The 26569-nt window shown below is 48.7% G+C and overlaps 3 protein-coding genes across 9 annotated transcripts in view; 1 reads left to right on the top strand and 2 right to left on the bottom strand.

The window, feature by feature from the left end:
• Positions 1-11336, bottom strand: part of Acap3 (ArfGAP with coiled-coil, ankyrin repeat and PH domains 3) — a 14551-nt gene extending 3215 nt beyond the window's left edge. Inside the window, exons 1-19 of one of the 2 annotated variants that reach the window (XM_029540432.1) lie at positions 10850-11336; positions 7156-7213; positions 6650-6769; positions 6401-6454; positions 5257-5315; positions 4583-4766; positions 4172-4216; positions 3991-4086; positions 3814-3888; positions 3151-3162; positions 2396-2508; positions 2256-2307; positions 1947-2047; positions 1763-1874; positions 1312-1520; positions 1149-1218; positions 946-1040; positions 666-868; positions 318-425 (exon numbers count right to left, since the gene is read on the bottom strand). In XM_029540432.1, the coding sequence (XP_029396292.1) occupies positions 318-425; positions 666-868; positions 946-1040; positions 1149-1218; positions 1312-1520; positions 1763-1874; positions 1947-2047; positions 2256-2307; positions 2396-2508; positions 3151-3162; positions 3814-3888; positions 3991-4086; positions 4172-4216; positions 4583-4766; positions 5257-5315; positions 6401-6454; positions 6650-6769; positions 7156-7213; positions 10850-10896 (1813 nt within the window). In that variant the 5' untranslated portion in view covers positions 10897-11336. Of the gene's footprint in view, positions 1-317; positions 426-665; positions 869-945; positions 1041-1148; positions 1219-1311; positions 1521-1762; positions 1875-1946; positions 2048-2255; positions 2308-2395; positions 2509-3150; positions 3163-3813; positions 3889-3990; positions 4087-4171; positions 4217-4582; positions 4767-5256; positions 5316-6400; positions 6455-6649; positions 6770-7155; positions 7214-10611; positions 10800-10849 lie in introns of those variants that run through there. The other variant, XM_029540433.1, reaches the window with a different exon arrangement.
• Pusl1 (pseudouridine synthase like 1) lies at positions 11072-20188 on the top strand. 5 transcript variants are annotated; one of them, XM_029540438.1, is made up of 8 exons: positions 11072-11437; positions 11915-11972; positions 12089-12276; positions 12452-12601; positions 12682-12852; positions 13622-13676; positions 13749-13911; positions 15085-15150. In XM_029540438.1, the coding sequence occupies exons 5-8, from the start codon at positions 12701-12703 to the stop codon at positions 15099-15101; spliced, it is 387 nt and encodes a 128-aa protein (XP_029396298.1). In that variant the 5' UTR covers positions 11072-11437; positions 11915-11972; positions 12089-12276; positions 12452-12601; positions 12682-12700; the 3' UTR covers positions 15102-15150. The 5 variants fall into 5 exon arrangements, with proteins under 5 accessions (XP_029396298.1, XP_021056784.1, XP_029396296.1 ...); XM_021201125.1 differs by lacking the exons at positions 11072-11437; positions 15085-15150 and adding exons at positions 11570-11702; positions 14178-14509; XM_029540436.1 differs by lacking the exons at positions 11072-11437; positions 15085-15150 and adding exons at positions 11599-11702; positions 19989-20188.
• The window catches only part of Ints11 (integrator complex subunit 11), a 20149-nt gene continuing 8077 nt past the window's right edge, over positions 14498-26569 (bottom strand). For both annotated transcript variants that reach the window (XM_021201122.1, XM_029540434.1), the window contains 13 exons: positions 18218-18316; positions 18110-18144; positions 17707-17845; positions 17240-17304; positions 16370-16559; positions 16158-16241; positions 15831-15920; positions 15583-15745; positions 15388-15495; positions 15243-15304; positions 15026-15168; positions 14827-14956; positions 14498-14737 (listed from right to left, as the gene is read on the bottom strand). In XM_021201122.1, the coding sequence (XP_021056781.1) occupies positions 14672-14737; positions 14827-14956; positions 15026-15168; positions 15243-15304; positions 15388-15495; positions 15583-15745; positions 15831-15920; positions 16158-16241; positions 16370-16559; positions 17240-17304; positions 17707-17845; positions 18110-18144; positions 18218-18316 (1374 nt within the window). In that variant the 3' untranslated portion in view covers positions 14498-14671. The remainder of the gene's footprint in view (positions 14738-14826; positions 14957-15025; positions 15169-15242; positions 15305-15387; positions 15496-15582; positions 15746-15830; positions 15921-16157; positions 16242-16369; positions 16560-17239; positions 17305-17706; positions 17846-18109; positions 18145-18217; positions 18317-26569) is intronic.

Genomic DNA, 26569 nt, shown 5'->3' with positions numbered 1-26569 from the left:
GGGATTAAAGGCGCGCGCCACCACCGCCTGGCTGCTACTGTTATGAATCCTGGTGTAAATATCTGATACTGATGTGACACCCCAACGGAGTAGAGACCTAAAAGGTGAGAACTTGTGCTTTTTCCCTTTGAGTATTTTTCCAGTCTTGACCCTCTGTGGCATCACCACCCTGTCCCGTCCCATCAAGTTCATGAGGAAGTGTCATCCACGGTTGTAAAGAGGAGCCTGACCGTTTCTCTCATGTTACTTTGGCTGAGGGTGGGATATGGCCCTTGGGGCGCACAGAGCATGGGAAGGGACTTTCTCCCAGCACTCACTGCGTGGACCAGCCCCAGCAGCCCCTGCATCAAAATAGGAGAAGAGGGAGTCCAGCTCATCGGGGCAGAAGAGGGAGTCTCGGCGGAACTTGCGCTCCATAGTGCCAGCTGCAAGGGATAGGGCGCACGTTCAGATGGTGAGACTGAGGTTTAGGATTGGGGAAATACCTCAAGTCATGCTGAGACAGGCAGAGCTCCAAGGTGCCCCTGTGAAGCCCTGCTTCCAGCCTACCCAGCCCGACCGTAGTAACATTGAGGTTTGGTGGCTCTTTCCAGGGCTGCACTGAGCCTATCCCCAAACCTGCCCAGGTCCATGAGCTCAGGTGCAGCTTCTGGCAGCCCTCCCACCTGAGGACAAAGCAGCGACGGAGGGCAGGACGGGCTCAAGCCGGACCTTGCGGCGGGTAGTGGGGGCGTGGGGGGAGCTGTGAGGGCGCTGGCACTTCTGTGCCCTCCAGCGTCTTGGGGGTTCCCGGGCTGGCGCAGAAGTCAACTTCCGTAGAAACTTCTTTTCAACGTATTTGTCCTTGATCCATGCCTCTTTGTCCTGCCTGGACCAGAGGTGAACATGAGACTGCATCCACAGGCTTGGGACTCCCGTGGCCAAGCTGGCTGTCCTCAACCTCACCTGGAACTACTGGCTGTGGGTTTCCTAACACCTGGGCCCTCACACTGGGCTTCATAGATCTGGTTCATGGTGCTGTTTCCAAGCTCACACATCAGCTGTGGGGCACAGTGTATGTGGATGTTAGTCCAAGTTCAAAGACCTAAATCCCACCCTTGACTCCTTGGGGCTCCAACGGGCTTCATCTTCAAGAGCCTTTCACACACCTTTAGTAGCTCTGGCTCCCAGGAATCCAGTGTCAGGGATCGTACCTTGGAGCAGTGGACACCCAAGCTCCTAGACAGAAAGAGGAGAGAAATGGACCAAAGTGTGGCTCTATCCAGAACCTTAGCCAGCCCTGTCCAGCCAGAGTCAAGAAGGACTGACTACCTGTGGATGCCTGAGCACTCGATACAGAGCAGCACACCCAAGTTGATGCTGGCCCAGCGGGGATCTGGCTGGCCACAGTCGCCACACTGGCTGTTGCCAGCCACACTCTGCACACGCTGCAGCACGCTCTCGCCCTTGACTCCACGCTCCCGAGAGTCCGTGGTGGAATCAATGCTACTTGTTGATGGTGATGCTGTACGGTCCAGCCTCTGGTGGATGGTGTGAAGAGCCACTCAGCCCTTCAGGAGCTTGTCTCAACTCCCCAGAAGACCCCCAGTTAGAAGGGTCAGCACAGGCTAGGGCCCCTCAAACACAAATCTGCATGCATGTTTATACATGCAAACACTGCACATACACACATGCACAAACTGCCTGCACAAGCATGAATGTAGCCTACAAGAAGCTGTTTCTGAGGTACATATACACATGTGGAAGCAGAGAAGCAGTGCACCTCACTGTAGCAGCTATCTGGACTTTCCCGGTAGGCAGAGGCGATGCTCGCCTGCACGGCTTGAACCCAAGCCTGTCTCAGCTTCTCGGAGTCAGCCTGCAGCATACAGCTCCTGTAGGGAGGAGCTGGTCAGCCTGAGTAAGCAAGGCTTTCCCCAACCCTTCCTGGGGCTGAGCCTCCTCACTTGGTAGGTGACACAACTTCAAAGCAGAACCTCCGTTCAATGTCCTCACATGGTTTCACAGAGCATAGGCGTAGGTCATCTACCACCACAGTCAGTGCATCCTGTGGGCAGTACAAGCTTATCACTCCCATACCCATTTTCTCCTTTATCTTAGACTCAGGCAATGTGTCTCAAACTCCCTGCCCCCCTGACCTTTTGGGCTCACTGCCTGTCTGTATCCTCAGCCCTGTGCCAATATCTACTAAGCAGCCTGGCCCATCCATAGTCTAGATGGGGTCTGCCCAAAAGTGACCCTGTCCCCCAGAATACCTTGAGTTTCTTCTGGTAGACCAGCTGGCTGTTTTGAATGGAGAACCACCGTCTGAGTGAGGAAGATGGGAGACGGGAGGTCAGGCAGAGCTGGCTCCACATCCAATCTGCCCTCAGCCCTGTCTGAGGAAGGCCCTTACCGGTTCCATGTCTTGAAGGCATTGCTGGCTCTCTTAAAGAGATAGCCCTCCATTACCACACCACTTGGTGCATCCACATCAAACTCCACTTTTGGTTCATCATAGGAAAAGTCCTAAGGAAGACAGAGCTGGCCCTTGGAGAGCGCCCATCCTTGAGGGCCTCATCCCCTCCCAAGCTCACCCCAAACAAAAGCTAAAGTGAGGCACACACTCAGGGAACCTCTGTCCACCACAACAATTTCCTGACCAAGCAAGGCCCTTTGTCCAAAGACACTATGGGAAGATCCCTTGTGTTCACAGCTGGTCCTGAGTACTCCATCCCCCACTCCTAAGCTTGTAGGAACAAGCAGGCTATGATCAGGAAGGAAGCTGCATTCCCTGCCCCCCACCCGCCATTCTAAGTGTTTCATGCATTTTGCCAGCTGGACCTTCTCCAGCTGCCTGACAGAGCTCCATTCAGAAGCAGAGAGCCTTGGGTGTCCTGTGTGTCCTGCTGTCTGGCAGGCCAGGCCAGTAGAAGGAAGACCTTATCACCTGCTCTCAGCCTGAGCAGGGGAAGGATGACACAGCTGCCACCATTCCTGTAGGGGGACTGGCTAGATTCATCTTGCTGGTGCCAGCAAGGAGCTGGCCTACAGGTTCCTCCCAAAATGTAGCAGGAACACTGAGGAAGGGAGGTGTCCTCGGTGCTGAAACACCCAGAAGTGGGGGCCTGAATAGCCCTGTGTGTATAACCCAGAGTTCAGTTCTCTTACCTGCAGCAGTGTCTGAGACCCAAGCAAGCGGGAGGGAAAAGAGAAAGAGAGAATCAGTGAATGATGACCCTACTCCCAAACACTGCTAGGTTCTTTTATCCCACTGCAGCCAGTCCCTGCTCTGTGGGGAGGGTAGTTGGGACCACAACAGCTACAGCAGTTGAGCAAAACAAAGGCCCCAGAAAATGCCAACAACTAGTCTCAACCTGTGGGTCATGACCTCTTTGGGAGTCACATATCATTTATCTTGTATATCAGATATCTATATTATAATTTACATTACATTTAAATTACACTCTATAACAAAATTACAGTAGCAATGAAATAATGTTATGGTTGGGGGGTCACCACAACATGAGGAACTGTATTAAAGGATTACAGCATTAGGAAGGCTAAGAACCACTGCTCTAAGGAGTGAGGTTCCAGGTCCCAGCTCCAGCCCCTCCATATATCAGGCTCACTATATTGATGCCCTTAAAGACGTGGCCCCTCCCTCTGCTACAGTTGAGCAGATTCAGCTGGCAGTTGTTGCAAGGCCTAATAGGTAGCAAGTGGCTAGTCTTGGGAATTAGGGTAGAGTTTGTGGACATGTCTCCTGGTGCCCCAGATCAGAGGTGTGGAGTAATGGCCTTTCAGGACATTCTCCCATAGTTAGGGCCTCACCCGTTGCTGGATGGCAGCATGCTTGCGCTCCATTTCTCGCTTTTCCACTGCAGAGTCAATCACAAGCTGGTCCAACTGTGGGGAGAGCGTCACAGGGAGGCAGTAGACCCCTTCCCAAGACCTTAACCAGGAGCCCCCACTGAAGGCTCAGTCATTGAGCTACTCCTGTAGACTCACCTCAGCTGCCAGCTTCTTCATGTAGGGGTCCAGCTGATGAAGAAGGCTATATCCCTGCTGGAAGAAGCTGTACTGGGCATGCATGAAGGACAGCATCTGCGAGTGAGAGTAGAGTCCAAGTAAGATGGAGCTTCCACTGCTCAAACAATGCCCATGGGTATCCCCCAACACAAGCACTCACAGAATCTAAGATCTCAAACTTCTTCTTGGCCTGGAGGACATTGATCTGCCAGAGGAAGAGCAAACAGAGCATGTGTCAGGACCCAGAAGCCCAAGGCCTGTATATTTCCAGAACCCACCTGGACTGCTTATAGTTCCAAAACCCCAGGTAGTTTTTAGGTCTTTGCATGGTATCGTAGGAAAAGTCCTAAGGAAGATGGAGCTGGGATGACTGGTTCACAGCCTTTCCTCTCGTCTGAATAAGAGCTCTTGTCTGGATGAAACCAAGAATTCTTATCCTTGCCCATATCCCTAGAGGCCTCTTGTATAAGATCGAAGCCTCTGTCCCCTACGGACTACCCTACCTCCAGGCTTTGCTGGGTGTCATCCCTACCCATTGGAAAAGCCACATTTCTGCTGCCCCACAGCTAACCTGGAGCACATAGTCCAGTGCCAAGTGGCGGAAGCACTTCCGGGTGAGAGTGAGGGCACCTGTGGCCTCCTCTACTTCATGGGGCCGGTGCCTTGGGGCTTGGGCATTCCTCACCAAGGACAACTCCATGTCCTCTCGCACTTTGTCAAACTGCTTCTTTGTCTCTTTGAACTTCCGCACATCCCTGGGTGCCAGCCAATATAGATGCCAAGAATCAGAGGTCAGAAAAGGAGTGCATAGTATATTTTAGATATTCTGGACTCTCTCTCTTTCTCTCTTACCACATATCCCCTGATGACTCCTGAGCAGCGTCTTTTTCCTTATCTCCTTCTCCTGGACTCTACCAAATATTTTCTTCCCTCTTCCCTGCTCTAGGACTCCCCAGCCCCCTCACCAACCCGTCTAGTCTAGACTCCAGCTCATATGCCAAATGTCAGCCTGCATCTCCTCTAGGGTGTGGGGATAAACTACAACTCCACCTTGGCCTGTCCATCCCATCTCCCCGTCTTTGCCCCTGTTGGTTGAACCTCCTGTCAGAGGGCAAAGGCCTCTGACAGCTTGAATCCTTGGCCAAGGACCTGCTGCCCTTCTTACCCTGAAGATGGAGTATGGAATTCAACATTCACCATGGCACTTGGCTATGGGGCTGGGGGCTTCTGGTTCTGGTCACTTACTCTTTGACAAAGTTGTGGAGCTGCTGCCGCACCGATCTCTGGGCCTGGTCAAACAGGATCTGGGACAGAGGCAGGGTGGAGGTTATTAGGGCCACTACCCACAGGACCCCAAAGACAAAGTCCCATCACCTACCAGGTGAGAATTGGGGTCCCTGCCCATCTCTTCCTGGGCCCCAGCTCTCTACAGAGAACACTAGGTAGAGCCTGCCATGCACCAAGGTGGCCTCTTGGGGGCCAGAGGTAACAGCTGTAGCCACTTGCTCATCTTCCCATCTGGCTCTTAGCCAGTCTGGAGACCAATGTGATGGCAGGCAGGCTTCTAAACTCCACCTTCGATATCTGCATGGGTGGCACATATGGGCTGCCTCAAGGCTGATTACCAGCAACAAGAAGAACTCAGAGCAGAGAGTTCCCATAGGGCCTAGCTTGGGGAAGGTAGTAGCTGATTGGAACCACTGATGAACTAACATGGTTTCCTATCACCCCCCCCACACACACACACATACCCCTGACCCACAGTGACACATGGAGGAGGGCTGAGCCAGGTCAGGGGTAGAAAAACAGACTGGTAGCTGCCAGGATGAACCATCCCAAGCTGTTTAATTTCTGAGATTCCCCTGGTCTGGCCAAATGAAGACTCCTTGTTTAGTCTGGGATGCTGGTTCCCAGGCAGGCCATGGTCTACCCCTACTGCACCGAGACTTGGCATGTTCTATATGTCTACTCACATCAATACTGGGGCCTTAGGATGTTACCACACCCTGCCTGGATGGAGAAATAAATTGTCCTGGGATGGAAAGCTCTGCTCAACTTGGGGTAAAGAAGAAACTTCCAAGGCTTCTTCAGGGTCTCTTCCCCGAGACACTGCTGACTTCAGGTCAGAGCCGTGCACTGCCTCTTCTGCCTTAGGATATAGTCTGGCCACAGCTGGGGACATGGCGGCCCCCCGGGCAAAACATCCCTGACACTGATTCATAGACTTGGGGTTGCTACCATGACTACAGGTTAAAGAGCAGAACACGGCTTTTCTCACTCATGGCCACGCTACCTAAGAACCAGTTTACTCTTGTCTAGGCAGGGCCTTTGAGATACATGGCATATTTCCAGATACAAGTGGAAACCCCACGTGCCCCATGGGGCTCACCGTGTGATAGTTGACCATCTCCTGTAGGCTGTCTCCAAACCTCTGCAGACATTCCTTAAGAAAAGTAAGGGGAAGATCACACTGGGTGACCATGTAGGTAGTGTCTCCTTCAATTCCCTAAAGACTCCTCTCTGCCCACAGGTTAGGGTTAGATGTACTGAAGAAGAGCGCAGACCACCCAATGCTCATGATCTAGACACCCCTTAGGGGCTTTCTCCCTTCCCCCACCACAGCACACTGGCGCCTCACCGAGATGACGGTGTCACCCTGGCACTGCTGAGACAGGTCTCGGACGCCACTCACAAAGAGCCTGTTGGTGGTGACGTAGGCTTTGCCGGCTTCGATCATGCCACTGCACAGTTTGACCAGCTACAAGCGGGACAGAGTGGACTAAATGAGGGCCTGACGGTTTCTCCAAGCTGGTAACTCAGATCTGCCACAAGGCCAGGCCAGAGAGGATACACTTGCAGCTGGGGCCAGCCAGAATTTAACTCAGGCCCGTTAACATCCAGACACAGCTGCCCCTCTTCAGTTCTGGGCTAGGGACAGACTCTAGCATCTACATGTTATTCAGAGGATCATCTAGAAGGAGAGACTGGTGTTCCCCTACCCGTCACACTAGGCACAGCACACACAGCAGCTGTTTCCCAACCAATAGGCATCTCAGACACATAGTCATTCCATAGTTTCAGGCTGGGCTTGGAGTGCACAGAGTAATGTTGGGCACTCTATGTACCACCAGGTCTGTCTCTTACCTTGTCCAGTTTAGCCTCGATCTCAACCACATCTGTTTCTACCTCATCGATAGTTGCCCTGCAACAAGAATTGGGTGGTTAAATCAGCTGGCGTTTCATTTCCTGTTGCATCTCCCCAGGGGTTTTGTTGCCAGAAGGGGGCTCCAGGAAACTGAGGCTGAGAGCAATAAACACCCTCCCTGCCCGATGGACGTAACTGGGACCCAGGTCCAGCACTGGGGCTACCCAGAGCAGGCTGAAGCCACCCAGTCTGGGCTATCACACATGGGCTATCACACGATATCACACACACACACACACACACACACACACACACACACACACACTCTACAGTATAGCTATGCCCCATGAGTGAAGAGTAAACATGTCCTTATTTCCTAAGCACAATAATGCTGAAGTCTCATGATGTGGTGTTGGTCCTCTCTGGGGCTCAGAGTTGAGCTTCGACTCCATCTGGACAGCCCCTCCTCACTGAAGAGAGCCTGTCCCTTACTTTGCTTCAACTGCAGGCCAATTTGGCCTGCAGCTAGACAACCCTAAAACAGTTGGTTATGAGCCGTCAGCTAAGGGACAGTCCCTCAAACTCCATCTCCCTCAACCTCAAGACTCCATATAGCTCAGCGCAGTCCAGTCAGAAGAAGAGATGGGTCAGGTCTCCTTAGAGCTCATACTCATCAATCCAGCCTGATAAAGGACGATGCCCTGGGGAGGGAGGAGTTAATGATGACATCACCAAGAGAAGCCTGGGAGAATCCCCGGAAGTCAAAGGCAGATGGATCAGGCACGTGACTGCACCCCCCCTAACTCCAACTTGGGAACAGGAAATAAGGGCAGGCTCCCATCAGTCCCCCACCTCATACAATCAGCTCAGCTGGTGAGCTAGGCCCATCTGGCCGACAAGGGAAGAGGTACCTTGGGAACATAATAGGCCAAAGGTTTAGACAGACCTCTAGGAACAAGACTTACACTGGCTGGGGGTTGGGTGTCAGAGGGGAAACCAATTAATTCTAGCAGCTCCTCACCCCTTTCTGCCCCACTCTTTTAGAAAGGAAAGGTGAAAAACCTGTTCTAAGTTTCTCCTGGGTAAAGGGCATGAGAGCATAGGGGACAGTTTCATTTAGAACCTGGGGCTGAAATGGCCAGGCTGCCCTAGCCACGAACCCTCAAGGGTCCTGGCCATCAGCCTCATCCCTTCTTAAGGGCTTAAGCACCGTGAATCCTAAAGCAGAGAAGGGACAGGAATAGAGCTGCAGCATCGGATTGAACCATTGGCAGCCATGCCTTTGATGGATGCTGCACAGCCTGTCCGGCTTGGGGAAAAAAAATGTCCTTTATCCAAGCCTAACACAGGCTACCACAGGAGGCTCTGTTCCAGGATTCTGGCCACTATGAGAGCCAGAAGTTCCAGAACACAGATGTAACTATCTGCCTCGGAGAGACCAATTCAGGGCTTCCCCAAGCAGGCCTGACAGCCCAGACAGCTGCATGGAAGGCTGCAACTGGCCAGGGAGCCAGAAACTGGGAGGGGCTGCAGCAGGAGCTGGCATTTGTATTCACAGGGACAGGGGAACATAGTGGGCACTGAGTACAAGCTCAAGGGGGACAGCATTCTGTCCTAGTCTCTCAGCACTCCCTTCCTCAGCCGAGGACCTGAGGCATCCCCTCCTGCCCTATGCCTATTTTTTTGCCAGCCAGGGACTTCCTCAGCAGCTTGGAGGTTGGGGAGGAGCCCCCTCACCAAAGCCATGACTCAGCGCTTGAAGCCCCACCCAGGGAAGGGCTTGCAGCCAAGGCTGGGCCGGCTTCTCTTCCGGGGCTCCCCTGCACCCCCACCCACAGCTTCAGGGACTATGAGACATTCCTAAGGCTGTCACAAGCCCTTATTCTAGGCCAAGAGTCCCAAAGCAAAACTACCACCGTTTCCAGGTTTGGGTCTAGGCTCCACCTCACTTCCACATCCTTCAGACAGCCCCACCCTGCCTCACCTAAAGATTCTTGGCCAGAAAGATCAAGTTATAACTTCAGTAACACCTTAGAGTAGACAAGGTACTCCTCAAACTCATCCAATCACAGCCCACCCCAAACCACCAAGCCGGGTTCCATCACCCAGAGTCATCCCCAGCATTCCCCTCCTCCACGAAGAAAAGAAATGATGCGAAGCTTAGGCAGCTGCCACACCTACTGCAGCCCCACAAGTCCAACTGGCTGGCTGTGGCGAAGAAGGCCTAGAGGTGAGTTCTGCTTAGACCCAAACCCCTGTACAGGGCAGGGTAGAGCCAGGGCTTTGCAGAAAGGGGTAAGGGCAAAAATGAGAGTGCTTCAACTGGGCTCCAGCTCCATGCGCTGAGACCTTGGCTATGATTCCTACCAAGCCTGGATGCAGAACTGTGGAGTATCAGAGGCTCTCAGACCACTCCTCTCAGTAGAAAACAGGAAAGCATAGTTGACTGCCTTAAGCCCCCTGCCTATAGTCAGTGGACACTCTTGGCAAACTCTAACACTCCAAGGTGTTTCCTGCTGACCAAGGTGGTTTTGCAAAGAGCTGGACTACTGAGGTACTCAGAAACCCAGCACTCATGTATATATGCGGTCAAGCTCATATGGCAAAGGCATGATACATGCTTATACATAAACATGCATACATGTATTAGCACAGGGCATGCAGACATGTGTTCCAGGGACACTGCACACTACAACACACACCTGCATACAATAACATGTGTCTAATAGCATGGCAAACATGGCTCATGAATTCACAGAGATGTAGCACATGTACACACGTGTCCATCCACACTAGGCTATGTGCATGCCTCAAGCACATCAACCCTCACCCTCATCACAGCTCACCCACACATTCATGTGCACCAAAGGAGAAGCAGAGTGGCAGAACACGCTCTCCTGTGTGTGTGTGTGTGTGTGTGTACACATATAGAGGTGGGGGACCTCATGAAGGTCCGAAATTTCAAATGACACACAGGAGGTACTCCATTACTGTCTGCTAAATGTCACTCAATGAAACAGATGTATGTCTGTGTGGCCATGTGGTTCACACAGATGTGCATGACTGTATTCCAGGAACAATAAAAGGAACAAACCCATAGGTGAATAAGGCCCATACCCTGCCACCTAAACACGACTTCCTCATCTCTACAGCCTCTACCCCTCCAGGCTCCTGGGTCACTCATACATCCGTAAACTCTCACCAAGGTGTCTATCTCAGGCCTTGATGGCTCCAGCTGGTTGCACCCATAAACTGCTCTGGACATACGGATCAAGATAGAGACCAAGCAGAGCGCCAGACAATCCTAGCCAGAACTGGACTACAGGGCCAAGGAAGAGCCCAGTACTTGTGATACACCAGAGCATACACACAAAGAAGGGTGGACAGTTCTAGAGATGACACTGGACGCAAACGCCCAGTGACACATAGCTGCCCAAGGCAGCCTGAACACTCACCCCCGCGCGCGAGGTGATCAGTACAGGGGCGTCTTTTGTTCCGGTCCCCCGAGGCCGGAGGCGGAGCTGCGCAGCTAGGGGACCGCGACTCCGGTCCCAGCCGGTTTGTTCGTGCCAGGTCTTCTGCTCCGTCCAGGTGGACTTGGAGCGGTCACCATGCTGGACACCCCTTGCCCGCCTCCGGCACAAAGGCGGCTCCCCATCCCCGCCCGCGCCCTACCCCAGGCCCGCAGCACACCTGAAGCGCGGCGAGTCCTTGATGCATTCCTCGAACTCTACCGTCATGGCTGCGGTGAGCGGTGCTCACTGTACGGAGGACCAAGGCGCGTCGAGCGGCATCCCCGGCCGGTAGACCGTCCGTCGCGCCCGCGCTGAGCTGCGCTCCGCGCCCGCCCGCCTGCCCGCCTCGGTATGAGGCCGGCGCGCCGCGGCCCCGCCCCGCCTGTCACCGCTGGGGAGCGTCGCCAAAGTCAGCCGCCGCCTGCACCACCCGCTGTCACCTCCGGGGAGCGTCGCTAAAAGCGCCGCTGTATGTATCCCCTTGCCTGTCCCTGACCTCTGTCCTCAGCCACCGGGGTCTGGTAGCTGGGCCGGCCGCGGCAGTTGGGCTTCGGAGTGGTTTGGCTCGATCGCAGGAAAGGGAAGGGCACGGCTCTCCCACTTCAGTCATCCCTGCCGTGGTGAACCTCAGGGAGTTTACAAAAACTACATTTGGAAACACTCGGCTGGAATGCTGCAGACAGACACATTCCGGGACGGAGGCGGGGAGATCGGGAGTGTACGAATTAAGGACTCTTGTGCCGAAGCAACCCACCATCGCGCCCCGGTAAGGCCAAGGACAGTAAACATAGTCGGGTCTAGAGGACTGCACTTCGCATCCGCTCCCTAAGCTTGGTTCCGCCTCCGTTTCTCCATTCAGGCGGGGTGGGCCGAGTAAGTGCGCAGGCGCCGTCCCTGCTGGGCAGGGTCGACCGCCGGCCACGTGCAACCGCCCCGCCCGCCTGCCGCTCAGCTATGGGTTCCTGCGGGGCGGTGGGCTCTGTGCGTGCGCGCTACCTTGTGTTCTTCCAGTACTTGGGCACTGACTTCAAGTACGTTTTCCCGCTATTACCTCCGCTTTCTCCACTCGGCCTCGCGGGAAATCCTTGAGATGGCCAGGAGGGGCACGATCGGCAGCCTGAGCGTTCGGTCTTGGGATGCGGAATTTTAGGAGCCTAGGAACGAACTCGCCTGGGGGCGGAGATCCCAGGCGGGACAGCTTCCACAGACACTACAGATAATTCCTTCCTGTTTCTCTCCGCAGTGGAGTTGCGGCCGTGAGGGGTAATCCACGCGCTGTTGGGGTACTGAACTTCCTGGAGGTGAGGACCGGTTTGGGGAGGAAGAAGCAGTAGGCAACTCCAACCCCTGCCCACACTACTACTCTTCCACGGGCTTTGGCCATCGATGTGGCAGCCTGCCTGTACCGTTCCCGCAGGAGGCTGCCAAGCGGCTGAACTCTGTCGACCCGGTCAGGTTCACCATCTCTAGCCGCACTGATGCCGGAGTGCATGCCCTGAGCAACGCAGCGCACCTGGACATCCAGCGCCGCCCAGGTCAGTCGCCTTTCTCCCCGGAGGTCGTGACCAAGGCTCTCAACACCCACCTGAAGCACCCGGCCATTCGGTGAGCCCTGGGGTTTTGTATGGTTCTGTTTTGTGTTTTTTGTTTTTTTGGTTTTTTTTTGTTTTTTGCCTTTTACTATTGCATCCCACTGTGGTGGGATGCTGAGATTTCCATAGTGCTATGTGGACAGGTGGGCATACTCATTCTTGGAATGAGCCAGATCTGCTTGCCACAGTGTACTGAAGGCCTTCCGAGTGCCCAACGACTTCCACGCTCGACACGGAGCCACCTCCAGGACCTACCTATACCGTCTGGCCACAGGCTGCTCCTGGCCTAATCAACTGCCTGTGTTTGAACAAAATGTATGCTGGGCTCTGCAGACAGAGTGAGTGAGCTAAGAATGGGAAGAAAATGGCTCACCATCCATCTGGCTGGGCCTTCCTCAATGCTCATTTGGCTCTGCAGGTACCTGGATATAGCGGCCATGCAGGAGGCTGCCCAGCACCTCCTCGGGACACATGATTTTAGTGCCTTCCAGTCTTCTGGCAGCCCAGTCACAAATGCTGTACGAACACTTCGAAGAGTCTCAGTGTCTCCTGGTCCAGCCAGCCCATTTGTCCTCCCCCAGGAGAGCCGGTGAGAAGACTAGCCTTTCACTATGCCGGGACTAGAGGCCACCAGGGTAAATTACTCATAATTCCTCAATAAAAGGGAGATGATGCTAAACGGGTATATTGCACATCCATTGGGCCTAGAGGGTGGAAGGTGAGCCAGAAACTTGTGTCTTCTTCTGTTGGGTGGGGTCCCTGCCAGGCTGGGGAGCACATGGTAGAAAAAGTTGCCTTTCTGAGGACCCTGTCAGACCCATAGCTCTTTATAGCAGGTTAAGTTCTGTCAAGTCTCTGAAGATTTCACTGTAGCTAGTAGTTCCATTCCACTTTGACAGACTGTGTTATGTTCTCTGCTTCAAACACCAGGAACCAGCTGCTTACCTTGAGAACATAACATATGGAACCAGCTCCAAGGGGTAAAGGGACTTTGGTGTGACCAGGCACAAGAGCATATGGCCTAGGTTCCATCTTGATAGGTGGGCTGGCTATGTCTTGCTTCAGGACACATACTGTAGCCCTGAAACATGAAGGCCCAAAGCAATCACTATTTCCTGTGCACAAACTAACCAATGCTGTTATATAATTGTTTCCTTTCATGGAATATGTAGAGTCCAGTAAGTCATGCAAAACTCGCTCACCCTCTGGAACTGGTGGTCAACTAGGCAAGAACCCACCCTGGATGGATAAGCCTTTAAACCAGCATTTAAATCTTTGTCTTGTCTGAAGCCACATGGTGAGCTAGGTTGGCTGAGGCTGCCCTGTAGCTCCGACCTCAAAGCTGTCTGTGTTCCTAGGAGGCTGCAGTTCTGGACCTTGGAGTTTGAAAGCCAGTCTTTCCTTTATAGACAGGTAGGCTACCTTAACCCTTACAGGATGGGCTCAGGTAGACACAACTGTGACAACCTGAGCTTTCTGTTGCAGGTGCGGAGAATGACAGCTGTGTTGGTGGCTGTGGGGCTAGGGACTCTGGCACCCACACAAGTGAAAGTGATTCTGGAGAGTCAAGATCCCTTGGGCAAGTATCAGGCTCGAGTTGCTCCAGCCCGTGGCCTGTTCTTGAAGTCAGTGCTATATAACAACTTTGGTAAGAGGGGATGGGATTGGGAAGTCTTTCCCAAAGCTGGGTCCTCACTGAAGGGAGGGGACTTTTGGATGCAGTCAACCCCCTCATTGTACTAGATGAGTATCCAAGCACCTAGTGGGGAAGCCAACAACAGTGGGAAAAAGGACTTCAGTTAGGGATCTGATCAGTGATTCCCCAGGGTGCATGGAGTAAGTGGTCCACTGGGTCAGATTTTAGGGATAAATGGGGTCTTTGTGGTTCTACTTTGACCTAGGGTCTATCCATAGGTCCTACATCCTGAACCCTATGGTGTTCACAGTGTGGAAACTAGATGATGGTACACGGTGGAGATGAAGCCACACAGCACACGAGGCTATCAACCTTGTCCAACATTTATTGTGCTCGGCAGAGATGAATTTACAGCTATGTAGGGCTCTGGCAGTCCTGCCTTCTTTCCAGCAGCTACCACTTCCGCAGGCTCTCTATCCTGGACATCCCTTTGTCACTAAAGGGAACAGCATGGGGTACCAGGCAGTCAAAAGCTGTAAGAACCCAATTTTTCTGGGAGCCCTGTTTTCTTGGGGCAGGGAGTAGGAATAAAAGACACAGAGAACAAAAAGGCCTGTTTATTACTTTAGCCAGCCTATCACTCTGATCTTATCCCTAGGACAGGGTCTGTGATCCAGTCATGGTCTTCATCTACTCAGGGCACCCGCCTCTCAGCCGAAGCCCTGGGTCCTCCTGCTAGGAAAACAGCAAGAGACAGAGCAGTGGACACACATCAGCTGGGAGCCTGGGGAAGGCCATTTTTGAGCAATGCTGTGAGAAAGCTTCCCAGCTCTTCATCCTGTAAGAAAGGGAACCACAGTTAAACACTACAAACAACACAATACCAAGGAAGTCTCCAGAAATATTAGTGATGCCCATATTCCTTACCTGATAAGTCCAGGAGACCAATAGCACCTTGGTACCAGGGTCCTCCGAATGGGCGGCAGCCTGGATTAGAATGGACTCCACAGTCACAGAGCCATCGGGGAGATGCTGTACACAGTGGTCCTTGAGGGTGCTAAGGAGAGGCATAGTGAGACCCCTGCCTTACCCTGCTTGTTGGGGGTGGGAAAAGGCCAGGGCGCACCTCTTGAGATGGCTGTACACACGTAAGGCTGTTTCTTGTTCTTTGCGTGTGTCCTGCAGGTGCACACGACAGGTGAAGCGCAGTTGGTGCTCTGCCAGGCCCAACTCCTTGAGGGCTTGCTCTGAGGATACCAGCCGGAAACTCTGTGGGGCAAAGGCAAACAGGTCACAGAAAGTGATGAACACAATACCCACCCTACCACTGATAAGACACTTACACTGTCTTTCATAATTAGGGTGCCATGTAAAAGCCTAGGTTTTTTGGCTTCAGGCAACAGTCCTGTGAGAAACAGAATAATGCAATCAACACAAGCCACCAGTTACCTGTCTCCCTCGACCCATGCCCCAGTCTGCCCTTCATACCCTGCACCATCTCCCGCTTCAGCAATCCCAGGGAGATACCCACAGGGATGCTAGGGCTTGTGGGCAGTGTCACCGTCTCACCATTGGCTGGCATGTAGCAGCTGACCCCTGAGGAAAGTAGTACAGAGCCTCAGTCTAGGCCTCTGGCCTTGTCTGGGCCACCCCACCGGGCTTCCCTGCCCACCAGCTGCCTACGGAATTCCTGCTCAATCTTCTGCCTCAGGAACTCCATCTTCTTGGCCTCGCCGTGCACCAGCAGCACACTCTCAGGCTCTGCTTGTCCTACGAGTTGCATGATGCCCTTGGCATCAGCGTGGGCACTGAATGACATGTATTCCACTTGCATCTTTACCTCCAGCTGTGACATCACAGATGTAAGCAGTGTTAGCAGCAGCAGCAGCAAGAGCCTGGAAGGCCTGAACCCAGGACAGGGAGGCACTCACCATCTGGCGCCCCTCCATTTCCAGCTTACGTTGACCGCTAAGGATCTTGTGGCCCACAGTGCCTTGCACACAATAACCAGGCATGATGACCTGCAAGCAGAGGTGAGGTTCAACTGCTTAGCCTCCCATGATAGACACTGCCTCCTAGAACAACCCCTGGAATGAATTCTCAGGGAGCCAACCACTGTGGCAGTTGCTCAGTCTTGGTTGCTGGTGGCATCAGAGGGTCAGGATACAAAGTTCAAGGGCCAGTTCTTCTGTATTCCAGGTTCCCTAAAGCTATAAGGAGCCCCCTAGCCACCCTGGGAATTGGTCCCAAACCCTCACCATGTTCTTCTCATTTCCTGCCCATTTTCGGAAGATTTGCAGGGATTGGCCAGCATGTAGCATCCCAGGTGTGGCAAACACAACCTGCAGGGTTGACAAGGGTCAGAAGAGTAGACCTTACCTAGGGCTACAATAAGCCCCAGACCTTTGATTAGCAGTCCTTCCCAGAGCCCCACTGGGAAATGTGGAGAAGCTGATTGCCAGGGCCTTACCATGGGACCTGGGTTGTCAGCAAATGTCCGGTCAAAGGCTTTGATGTGCTTAAACTCAAACATGTTCCTCTGGACAAATGTCTTTCGGATCTTCTGGTTGGTCCAGGTAATGAAGAGTTTGTAGTAGTGGTTGGCTTTCTCTGTCAGGCCCGTAGAGAAGTAGATGGGCACCTTCAGGTTCATGCGCTCCCTGTGTGTCCACCAACCCAGTCAGTATGTGGAGGCCAGAGTTAGCTTGCAACATGTAGCCTATGTCCTCTACTGCACATATTAGTAGCTATGGCCAGGGCTGAGTCCAATGTACCTTGAACTGAACCCTGTGTTGTCTCTACCCTGATGACCACCAGGCCAGACCTTTAAGATTGTGACCCATGAAACATGGGAGTGATAGGGGTCCCCAAAGTTCATGTGAGGAGGCTCAGTATTCATGTGGTGAGCCATGTGAACCACATGTTGGCCAATACAGCCAACAGATGATGGCTCAAATGAGATGTCCCAACAGATGCACAGCTCCACCCAAAACAGCAGGGCCAGTGGTACTGTATCCTAGACATAGAGCACCCAGTGGTACCTTGATTTCTTTCTTTCTTTTTTCTTTTTTTTTTCTTTTTCTTTTTTTTTTTTTGAGACAGGGTTTCTCTGTGTAGCCCTGGCTGTCCTGGTCCTGTAGACCAGGCTGGCCTTGAACTCAGAAATCTGCCTGCCTCTGCCTCCAGAGTGCTGGGATTAAAGGTGTGCGCCACCATGCTTGGCGAGCCTTGACTTCTTAACAGTTCCACTGTGCTTGGTAGTATGAGAGACTTACTCTCCTACATGGAGGCTGTTCCATCCTTTTCTGCCTACCTGTGGAATTTTCCTGTTTGCACCTACCAGAACGTCTCCAGTAGGATGCAGAGTTCTTGTGCTCGGCCCAGCGCAAACACAGGGATCAGCACCTGGGGGTAGGTGAAGCTGGTTCAGGTAGGAGCTACTGGCCACACTACTGTTCCCTGAACACATCAGATAGCAAGATACTCATTGCACCCTAGCAAACAAGTTAAATGATGACTTAGTGCAAAGGTATAGCCAGATTATCTAGGAACCACAGATTAGGAACTCAATGTACTGTACATGTACTCCAGCTACATGTAAAGACAGCAGGAACTATGGGAGGCTCTGCCCATCATTGGATGCAAGAATAAGGAAATGGAAGATTCTCTGGAATCTATCTTCTTAGTGCCAAACAATAACCCCACCCCCACCCGGGGACCCTGAGCAAAGGCTGGCACAACGGCAAAGCCTGCTAGGAGGCCTAGAGTAGCCAAAGGACACACCCAAAGCCTGCCTACAGGCAATACCTTTCCGCCACGCTCCACAGTTTCATGAACTTTCTTTAGGAAATCTCGCTCTCTGCAGCGTTTGGAATCTCGGATGGTCGTAGCATATGTGGACTCTGTGATGAGCAAGTTGGGGCGACACTTGTCAATCCATGCAGCACTAGAACAGAGGTAGGAATGGAGACGATGGATTGTTCGTGACTACAGAATTGGAAATGGCAAAGTGAACTCTAGCCCCCGACATGAGCTCCTCTATATGACCTGTCAAACATCATGGGCGCATAATAGGAGGAGAAGATGAGCCTGTAGCCCAGACTTCCAAAAGTACTTCCACACTGCATGGGAGTACTTAGTGACCACCATGATGCCTCTTAGAGCTACCAAATCCCAGGAAGCATCTACAGAGTGAGACAGCCCTACTTACCCCAAATGCCGGTCTGGGGTCATGTTATAATCACCCTGGGGAAAAAAATGCAGTAAGGACTTTGTCTTTCTACCCCTAGCAATTCACTCAAGCAATACTTCCACTGACCGTGTAGACCACAGACTCTGAGCCCACTTTAATCTGGAACATGGCTGCCCCCAGCACATGGCCTGCATAGTACGCCTTGATTTCCAGTTCATCATCCACCTGCAGAAGAAAGAATGCTCTTAGGCCTGCAGGGCAGGAAGGCAGCAGGAAGTAGGTGAATACCTTAACCCTGTCCAGAAGAAGTCCTTCCTGTTTCTCAGAAGAAGTCTAGGGCTTAAGGGTTGTAGCATAGTAAAAAAACAAAACCGGGTTAAGTATCTAAGGATCTAGAGGCCACACTTCTAGACTAGACTAAGAGTACAAATAAACCCCAAACACTACAAAAAAGAACTTCTAGAACTAGGAGCTACAGGAACCCAACTTAAGAATTCAATAGATGGGGCTGGAGAGATGGCTCAGCGGTTAAGAGCACCAACTGCTCTTCTGAAGGTCCTGAGTTCAAATCCCAGCAACCACATGGTGGCTCACAACCATCTGTAATGAGATCTGATGTCCTCTCTGGGGTGTCTAAAGACAGCTACAGTGTACTTAGATATAATAAATAAATAAATAAATCTTTTAAAAAAAAATTCAATAGATGAAGCTGGGTATGCTTGTACAAGCCTGTAATCCCAGTACTGTGGAAGCTGAGCATGGGGATCACTGTGAGTTCAAGACCAGCCTGAGGTACATGGTGAAGTCCTACCTAAAAAAAAAAAAAAAAAAAAAAGTCAAGAGAAGGAATGCAGGACTAAAATGTTGAAGCACTGCACATGGCGACATTTAACTATTATCTCAGTTCTTGAGTTCTTAGAAAGCTGAAGCAGGACCAGAGTGCTTGAGGCCTGCCTGGGCTGTGCTACCTCAAGAAAAAGAAGAAAAAAAAAATCCAATATGAACTATAACACAAAATGGATGATGGAAGGCCTACAGTGAAAAGATCTAATGTTAAGCTACTCAGAGCTCCAAGAACATAGGCAGGAAGAATTAAAGACCTCAAACTCTAAAGGGAAAGCAGCCTAAACAAAAGGAGCAGACAGTATTCCAAATGCTTTGGATAACTATCATTCTGGAATTGTGTATCTCATGAAAGTGACCATGGAAGAGCTTCAAGGAAGACAAGTCCAGAGGAAGTAAAGGAAAGGGGCTATGTCATAGGCATGTTCTTTGGAATTGGGAAATTGCCTCCAAATTGAAACATTTGCCCCAAGAAGGACAGGGAGGCCCAGAGCCTTGGTGGTAAATAAAAGCGCTCACTCTGGAAGAGCACAAGCTTGGGAGTCTTGAGAGCCCCCACCAACAGTATAAAAGGTAATAGTTGCTGGGGTTAGGTACTCTAACCAGCCAAATTGTGGGAAGAAATCAGAGGTAAGACATGATCTGACTGGAGTGTTGAGAGCCACAGATGCAAGGCTTTATCAGAGGCCCTGATAAGAGAAACAAAAGGGACTACCTCTGTGTCCTTGCATAGGGACAGACTGGGTAAGGCCCAGTCGGGACTGGGATGTGAGGCTTCAAAAATGTTCCTGGGAACTTGGTTTTTCCCCCTGAAGAGACAATGCAGCAAGACTGCTGTGTGTTCAGTCTACAATGCGTTTGTGTTCTTTGGCCAGAGCACCTGTTAGCTTCCTGCTGACTTCCTCCGATTGTATGATAATTTCTGCTAACTCTATCCTGGAAATAGTATAAGATGCTGTACTTCTGGATAAGTTTGGTTGGCATAAAACAGCTTATGGAAGACCTCCAGTACCCAATCTCTCCTTATCTTCTGATTCCTGATAATCTCTCTCAGGATCTTGTCACTGAAGAATGGCCTGCTGGTCCAAATTGGTGGAACTGCCTCCAAGCCGGATAGAAATCGCCAAGGAAGTTTCACATATGTTCTGGTGATGTTATTTTTGAGTTTTCCCTGTTTCTTGCAAGTAACCCCTCACCCATACCCTGTTAGTAACCACAATAAAAAGTTCTCATTGGATCAATAAATTGGACATTTGTGCATTGTTGTTTTATTGTGGCCTCTTTTCTAGGGTGTATAGATGTAGTAGGAATTCTAATAGAATTATCATAGTTAGGGTAAATATTAGAATGAACAGTTATTTTCTAGAAGTACTCAGACCTTGAAGAAATCTCCGTGGAAAAAAGTGACTTTTTTTCTGAAGGAGCTGTACAGCCTTTGCATGACTTTGGGTGCAAGGTCATCCTGGCATACCTGGAGCACCACGCATTATTGGGTACTGCAAACAGTGAAAACAAGGACTAAGGTTGCAGGGTGTGAGGTTTTCCTTCAGGAGCTTTAGTATGAGGACCTTGTTTTACCCAAAAAACGACTTTTGTTTAACAATAAATATGCTTTTGTGTGGTGGTTTGAACATTTAGGCCACAGGCTGGCTCTCCCTGTGGCCAGCAAATCCTAAATTCATTCTTGAGTGGCCCTCTTTTTTTGATCATGCTGAGCAACTCAGAACACTGAAACAGACATGTGTGTTGTATTTCTCCAGGAATGTCTGTCATACAAAGACTGGTAAGAGGAATGTCTCCCAGAGCATGTGAGATTCCTGCACACTTTAACATGTAGTCTTCCATAGGCCAAAGCACATGGGTGTAACTAGTCTTTGCTACTTTGTGGGTTCTTCTTTTTCCTACCCTTAATCTTCCTGATTTCACCCCCTATCACTAGATAGGAGAGAAAGAAGGAGAGAGAAGAGTGGGAGAGAAGTAGAGAGAGAGGGAGAGGGGGGAAGAGAAGAGAAGGAATCTAATTTCTTTGAGCACAACTACTAACAAACCACAACTAACCCCCTTGAATGACCACTAACCACCAACACAGCCTCTGAACTTCTTGAACTGAGAAATTCCCAGATTTACAAATGTCATACAATCACAGAAACTATCTGCAGCTGGCAAAAACATGCCTCTGCTAGAGCATGAAGCAAATCACAGTCAGCTGCTGCAGATAGTCTGAAGCAGCCCTAAATCACCACACCTGGAATTAAAAAATTCTTATAACATTTCTGTGGTTTAAAACAAAACAAAACAAAACAAAATTCCAGGATTCTCATTACATTTCTCTCACTTAGTTTTAAGCCATTAATTTTGCTGTGTATAGAGGGAAATTATAAACAGAAACATTTGAAATAAGCACTTTCAGGCCAGTGGCCAAGATTTTCAGGAGACCTCTCTGCTCAATTCTAATCTTTATCAGTTTTGACTGTATCCACAGCTTTTCATTTTCAGTGGAAATATAAACAAATCCGCATGCCCAATACAAAACTTTCATTGGCTTCCATTCTTTTGTCAACACATCCTTATAGTATACAGCATGATTTAATTCCAGTTGTTCCTATAGCCTAGTGTCTTTCAGCTGCTGTCGGTCCTTTCTCATTAACATTTAGAATATTTAAGGTTACTGGAGCACTATTTAGTCTATCCTGAAGGACTTTATTCTTCCTTTTTTGTTTTATAAGCTTTTTGTTTTGTTTTGTTTTTCGAGACAGGGTTTCTCTGTGTAGCCCTGGCTGTCCTGGAACTCACTTTGTAGACCAGGCTGGTCTCAAACTCAGAAATCCTCCTGCTTCTGCCTCCCAAGTGCTGGGATTAAAGGTGTGCGCCATCATCACCTGGCTGTTTTATAAGCATTTAAGGTGTGATTAGGTGTGTTTGCTTGTCCTGTAGGATTGTGTGATATAATAGTAATGGGCACACAAAGAATTGCTTCATCTTACTGATGACATATGTGTGGGCATTGTACAGATATCTCCATAATTGCCATTACTTCTAGTAAATGTGTAATTACAGAAGCCTTTTCAGAATTCAAAGCACCTGCCCACTGAAACCCTGAATATGTATCAATGGTATGGTGTATAAACTTTAGTTTTTCCAATTCTGCAAAATCAAACACATCCATCTGCCAGATTTGATTTCTTTTGGTACCCCTAGGGTTACTTCCTGCAGGTAATGGAATTTGGTCATCCAAAGAACAAATAAGACATTGTCTTATAACTTTTTTGGCTTGTTTCTAGGTGATAAATTTTTTTCATTAAACCTTTACTGGGACTGGAGAGATGGCTCAGTGGTTAAGAGCACTGACTGCTCTTCCGAAGGTCCTGAGTTCAAATGCCAGCAACCACATGGTGGCTCACAACCATCTGTAATGAGATCTGACACCCTCTTCTGGTGCCTCTGAGGACAGCTTAGATATAATAATAAATAAATCTTTAGGCTGGAGTGAGAGGGGCTGACTGGAGAGAGCAACCTTCATTCCCAGCAACCACATAATGGTTCACAGCTATCATTATTCATATGAGTACAGCTACAGTGTACTCATATGAATAAAAATAAATAAATAAATAAATCTTAAAACAACAACAACAATAACAAACCTTTACTGTTAACTGTTGGGGTGAATTGTGTGAAAGTACGCCTCTGTATATTCAGTTGTTGATTCTTTACTGGCAGAGAGCTAAATACTGGCAGGATCAGATATTGTTACTTCTATGATCCATCACCTATCTCATATTGTGTAAATTATTGTTCCTTCCTGCATAAGGCCATCTAGAATTGTATCTGACTGGCTTTAATAAAGAGCTGGCAGTCAATAGCTGGGCAGGAAGTGGAAGGCAGAACTTTGAGACAGACGGAGGGGCTCAGGGAGAAACACTGAAACACAGGAGATATGCCAGAAGACTTGGAGGTGGACAGATGGACCAGAGTGGAGCAGAGAGGTGCTCATGGTGGGACACAGGCCAGGATTTGTAGGAAAAGAGTAGTCAGGAAGCTGCTCAACTAAGCCCAAGCTTTAAAACAATAAGGCTCTGTGCCATTATTTATATTGCTGGTGGGTCTGAGAAAGTCCCATTATAGTTAACATGGTATTTTTCATAAAATTTTGAGGTGTCTAACACATTTCCTATTAAAAACTGGTCAGGGCTGGTGAGATGGCTCAGTGGTTAAGAGCACCCGACTGCTCTTCCGAAGGTCCAGAGTTCAAATCCCAGCAACCACATGGTGGCTCATAACCATCCGTAACAAGATCTGACTCCCTCTTCTGGAGTGTCTGAAGATAGCTACAGTGTACTTACATATAATAAATAAATAAATCTTTAAAAAAAAAAAAAAAAAACTGGTCAATTTCTTCATTTTCTTGTTCCTATGGACCTGGAGAGCCTGTATGAAACCAAATATGGGCAATAAATACTGGATAGCTTCTATTTCTGATTGTCTGTTGCCAATAACAAACTTAATTCTGAATTACTGGAATCAATTCAGCAGTTTCTATATGCAGAACAATTTTCTGTATACTGAGAGTAATTATATTAAAAGAATCAGAAAAATCTAATACCATAAGAACTGCATACAGCTCTGATTTTTAAGTGAAGTATATGGGCTTTGAATTACTTTGTTCATTTTGTCTGACTTATAGCCTGCCACTCCTTGCATACCTATTTGGATCAGCATAGAATGTAGGTGCTTCAGGAATTGGCATTCCTTTTACAATATGTGGGAGAATTGAATTAGTTCTTTCTATAAACTGAAGGCTCTTTAAGAATATTTGCCATAAACTTTTTTTAAAAATTTATTTATTATTATATCTAAGTATACTGTAGCTGACTTCAGATGCACCAGAAGAGGATGTCAGATCTCATTATGGATGGTTGTGAGCCACCATGTGGTTGCTGGGATTTGAACTCAGGACCTTCAGAAGAGCAGTCGGTGCTCTTAACCACTGAGCCATCTCTCCAGCCCCCCATTAATTTTTAAATAGTTGCTACGAGCTCTTTGCCAATCTTCAATGATCACCCATAATGACATAATCTCAACATTAGTAAAAGGTACTACAATTTCTGCCAGGTATATTCCTGACAATTGATGTAGCTTTATTCTACCATTTATGATTAAATCGGAAACTTTTTTTTTCTATGTAACACTTTAATATTTTACTTTGTTTATATTCTAAGAAAATCCATTCCATAATACTATCTTTCCTATGGATAATGATCCCAGAAGAAGTCGAGTAGAAGACAAAATAACCAAAAATATAATCATGTTTGTGATGTATGCAATCCACATATGCACCTTACAATCTCTGTTCTCCTAGACTTCACTCTCTCTGCTTCAGCTGTTAACCATCTTGGTCTGCTAAGTCCAAATCTCCTTGTAACATTTGAAACAAATTACTTAATCTAGAGTAGTTAATCCACTGGTAGACTATAGCCAATCAACATCTACCATTTTTGGAAATCATTAAGAGTTTATAAATGATTTCTTCTGATCTATAACTTTTATTATTGAATTTTTGTTTACTTATTTTATAACCCAAATGGAATTGCCTCTCTGTAATTTTTCAGGAGCAGTCTATAACCCTACCCCCCAATGTGGCAAAATTCTTCATGTTTCTTTAAGTTTATTTTCTCTAAAGTATCTATGTCAGAATTAGCCAATAAAATACCATCCACATAATGATAAATAATGGATTGAGGAAATTTTTTTTTCTTTTTTTTTTTTTTTTTGGTTTTTCAAGACAGGGTTTCTCTACAAATTACTTCTAATCGTTGATAAAATATTGTCATAAAATTGGACTGTTTAACATTTCCTATAGAAAAACTATCCACTGGTATCTTTTAAGAAGGTACTATAAAAGTAAAACTTTCCCTATCTTGTTCATGCAAGAGGATAGTAAAAAAGCAATCTTCTAAATCAATTACTATCATAAGCCATGTCTTAGGTAATAAAGAAGGTAAAGGAATCTAGGCTGTAATGGACATATTGGTTGAATTACTCTATTCACTGCCATTAAATATTAGCATTTTCTATCTTCCCAATTTCTTTTTTATAACAAATGCAGGGGAATTCCATAGGGCGGTAGATTCTTCTGTATGTTGAGCCTTCAACTGCTCTTGTACCAGCTGCTCAAGTGCCTGTAATTTTTACTTAGTTAAGGAGTGAAGGGCCATCGCTCTACCCAGAAGGCTTGTCAGTCAACTATTTTAAAGGTAGAGCCACTGTTATTTTAGCAGTGCCCCTCCCCCTTATAAATCTGGACTATCAATGTCCTTTGTGTCCTGTGTTAGGACAATTGAAACAGTCTGGGATTGTTTTTGATGACACACACATCAATACCTTCTTCCCCAGGGGCATCGACCATTTTACCCCTTATTTCATCATGGGCTGTCTCTGAGATTGCACTACCTCTTGGGGACCTAAAAGTTCCCAGAATTCCAAATGTCACACAATCACAAAAAATATCTGCAGCTTGCAAGCTGACAAAACCATGCCTCTGCAAATCATAGTCAGCTGCTTCAGACAGTCCAGAGCAGCCCCTGATCCCCACCCTGGGATTAAAATGAAAACATATTCATATAATACTTCTGTGCTTTTTAAAGAAACCAAAATTCCAGAATTCTCACTACACACAGGTATCTCCCAACACCTGACCAGGCCTCACTTTCTGCTTTTAAAATGGACTCTTCAGAATATAGATCTTTCCCCCCAAGTCTCAAAAAAAAAAAAGAAACCCCAGATTCATGAAAGAACAGAATTTCAGTTTCTAAAATCCCAGCTGGCCAGCCTTTCCAAAAGTAAAACTCCCTGATCCTTAGCCCCATGCAGATAGCTTACTTCCAAGCTCTCTAGGCTCTCATGAGGTCAGCAATAGGGACCTAGGCATCACCAAGAGGTCAAGACGTGGGGCAGTGATTAGAATATATACTCCTGGAAGGGATAACTCAAAAGAATGATGGGATTGGGAACAGTTCCTGGCCTGTGCACTCCAGTAAAATCTCTGTCCTTACCAGACTCCCAGGCAAACATCCTGGCAGTAGATCAGAAAAACAATGTTTGTACCTTTGGTCACTTTCTCTTTCTCTAGGACTGTCAAAGGAATCCTAAGGTAACAAGGTAACATAGACCACAGTGTTTCAGTAGGCGGATTAGAATAACAGTCAACCTGGCATAACAGAGACCTGTAGTACTAATGCCCACGAGACCAATGCAGGAAACAACATCACACATGTGAGATTAACCTCAACAACATAGCAAAACATGAGCGCACACACACACACACACACAAAACCACTCTCTCTTCCCCTACCCTCTCTCTCTCCTTCCCTCCTTCCCTCTCCCCATCAACAGAATCAACATACATACATATTCAACATATATGCACAAAGAAATAATAATAAAGACTAAAAAGCCAGGCATGGTGGTATATGCCTTTAATCCCAGCACTTGGGAGATGGAGGCAGGAAGATCATTATGAGGTCAAAGCCAACCTGCTCTACATAATAAGTTCTATGTTATCCAGGAACATAAATAAGACCCTGTCTCAAAAATAAATAATCACCCAGGAAAGCTGTAAATTTTAAGATTTTTTTTTTT

Source organism: Mus pahari, chromosome 6, assembly GCF_900095145.1.
Source record: "Mus pahari chromosome 6, PAHARI_EIJ_v1.1, whole genome shotgun sequence".
Classification (NCBI taxonomy): Eukaryota; Metazoa; Chordata; class Mammalia; order Rodentia; family Muridae; genus Mus; species Mus pahari.
This window is presented reverse-complemented; position numbering and strand designations above follow the sequence as displayed.

Excerpts from the sequence above, each read along its gene's own strand:
- Pusl1 (XM_029540435.1), top strand. The coding sequence starts at position 11,626 with ATGGGTTCCTGCGGGGCGGTGGGCTCTGTGCGTGCGCGCTACCTTGTG. Across the intron at positions 12,853-13,621 it reads GTCCTCCCCCAGGAGAGCCG|GAGGCTGCAGTTCTGGACCT; the intron begins GTGAGAAGACTA and ends CTGTGTTCCTAG. Across the intron at positions 13,677-13,748 it reads AGTCTTTCCTTTATAGACAG|GTGCGGAGAATGACAGCTGT; the intron begins GTAGGCTACCTT and ends TTTCTGTTGCAG.